Consider the following 2117-nt stretch of genomic DNA (forward strand, 5'->3'; position numbering starts at 1 on the left):
CCGGCTCCAGCCCGAACCGGGCCGCCGTCAGCTCCGGGGAGCACCGGACAATAAGGACGTTCTTGCCCTTCAGCTCCTGATGGGGGTCCTGAAAGGAGAGCCCCTCTCTAGAAACGCTGCCGGGCTGAGGAGGGGTTGGACCCCGCACGCTTTGGGGCTGCTCTGCCATCCCCCCATGCCCAGCGGTACGGGTCCCCCACCGACGCTCCTGGTACCAGGCAGGTCTTTGCTCTCCCTCACCTTCATGGGGCTCACGTTGCCAGTCTCCTTCACTCCGTAGTGGTGCATGAAGACATCTCCCAGGGTCGTCCCCTCTGTGGCCCCATCGACAGGGTCAGGAAGGAGAGCCCGAATTTCCTCGGCTGCCCACACACAGAAAGCTCCTTCTCGCTTCTCTCCGGATGTGGTGGTCGGGTAGGAATCTGCATCTTCTGCGCTGTAGAAACCTCCTGCCTGGGAAAAGAGCAACGGAGAGACCCTCCAACTACCAGGACAGCACCTTCAGCCAGCTCCCATCACTGCTGGGCTGGCAGTCTGGCCAGCGAGCTGCAGCAGTGCCCCAGACTCAGCTCAGCTGGGAAGGGAGGGAGGGAAAAGCAGCCCCGAGCCACATCCCAGGGCAGGGTAAGTGGCTCCCTTTGGCCCAGCTCAGGGAACAACCTACTTGGTCACTCAGGTCCCGCGAGACGTAGAGCAGAATGTCCTGGGCGACATCAGCAAAGAATTCATCGCCAGAGATCTGCGGGAGGCATGGGGTGGACGTCAAAGTTACAAGGGGCAGAGGGGAGGCAAGAGACACCCCGAGATATAGTAAGTGATTCTGATTTAAAGAGCTGGCAAAGGGTGGGAAACAGATCTGAACGTCCAGGAATTTTAAACGTGGGACAGATTCAGAGTATGATCTCTGACAGAAATCTATGGGCACCGATAGAACCCTGGAGTTACGCCAAGGTCAGAGGCAGCAGCACGTGTTTGCTGACTCTTGCAAAGACCAGCCAGAATACTGTTCCCTCCCCCATTACGCTCAAAACTCTGGGGCTAAACTGTCACAGATTTGTGCAGCGTTCCTGTCCGGATGAAGACCAGTAGATGAAGGGGAGTATGGGACTGCTCCATGCCCATGGGATGGGCAACATCTTGGAGAACAGGCTTTGAAGCTGCTCCCCAAACCAAGCCAGCACTCAGCATGCCAAGTGAGCCCCCCTGCAGACGGACGCCACGGCCGTACCTGAAACGCTCTGCTATACACAGCTGCCAGCTGCCCCTGGTCGTACAGCATCTTCTCAAAGTGAGGGACATGCCAGTGCTGGTCGGTGGAGTAGCGGTGAAACCCCTGCGAAGACCAAGTGGACAGGTCTCCATCCCATGGCTCCACCCCACACTTCCCGGGCATGCCAGGGTTCACTCCCCGAGGCTTTCCTCCTACCTGACCGATGTGGTCATGGATGCCCCCATGGGCCATCATCTTGAGGGTATGCAGAGCCATTTGCAGTGCCCGGGCACCTTCTGGAGTCATTCGGTGCAGGGCCCAGTATGTGAAGAGGAAATTCAAATTCACTGAAACACAGAGAGAAGGTGGGAGGCTGTGGGCTGGGCCCTGCTCCCACGGCACTGCCTGCCCCAGGGCAGGGCTCAGCAGCAGAAGCCAGACTGACCTGGGGTGGGGAACTTGGGGGATTCGGAAAAGCCACCGTAATCCTCATCATAGGAGCTGGAGAGCTGCTGGAAACAGGTGGCCATCACCTCTTTGGATGGTGGGGGCGACTCCTGGCCCCGCACACGGATCTCGGACCTGTGTAGCAATGCTTCCAGGATCTTCTGGCTGTTCTGCAACAGGGCATCTTTGTTCTCCTTCCACTAAAATACAGAGTGAGAGAGTCAGTTCTTCCTTTTTTTTGTCTCTCTTTCTGCTTCCTGCATTGCACCAGTCCAAACTGCACCTTCAGTTCTCAGTCCCCCTCCCCAGATCAGTTCCAATCCATCTCTAGCCAAGCCAAAGCTCTGACATCTTCTCTGGGCTACTGTTTCTCATGACTCTCTCTTAACTCAGTCACCCATCAAGCCCACAGCAATTTCCCTGCGGCCCCTTTGGTTGAGCACTGCCTGTTACACAATTC

General features: G+C 57.2%; 1 protein-coding gene across 1 annotated transcript in view; it reads right to left on the reverse strand.

Annotated features, from left to right (window-relative positions):
* Positions 1-4: 4 nt before the first annotated feature.
* The window catches only part of SPATA20 (spermatogenesis associated 20), a gene marked incomplete at both ends in the record, with an annotated part of 3145 nt that continues 1032 nt past the window's right edge, over positions 5-2117 (reverse strand). Inside the window, 6 exons of the mRNA XM_010287405.1 lie at positions 5-88; positions 241-453; positions 665-739; positions 1229-1333; positions 1427-1557; positions 1656-1859. Coding sequence (XP_010285707.1) covers positions 5-88; positions 241-453; positions 665-739; positions 1229-1333; positions 1427-1557; positions 1656-1859 — 812 coding nt within the window. The remainder of the gene's footprint in view (positions 89-240; positions 454-664; positions 740-1228; positions 1334-1426; positions 1558-1655; positions 1860-2117) is intronic.

The sequence above is a fragment of the Phaethon lepturus genome, unplaced genomic scaffold (genome assembly GCF_000687285.1).
Source record: "Phaethon lepturus isolate BGI_N335 unplaced genomic scaffold, ASM68728v1 scaffold30205, whole genome shotgun sequence".
Lineage (NCBI taxonomy): Eukaryota > Metazoa > Chordata > Aves > Phaethontiformes > Phaethontidae > Phaethon > Phaethon lepturus.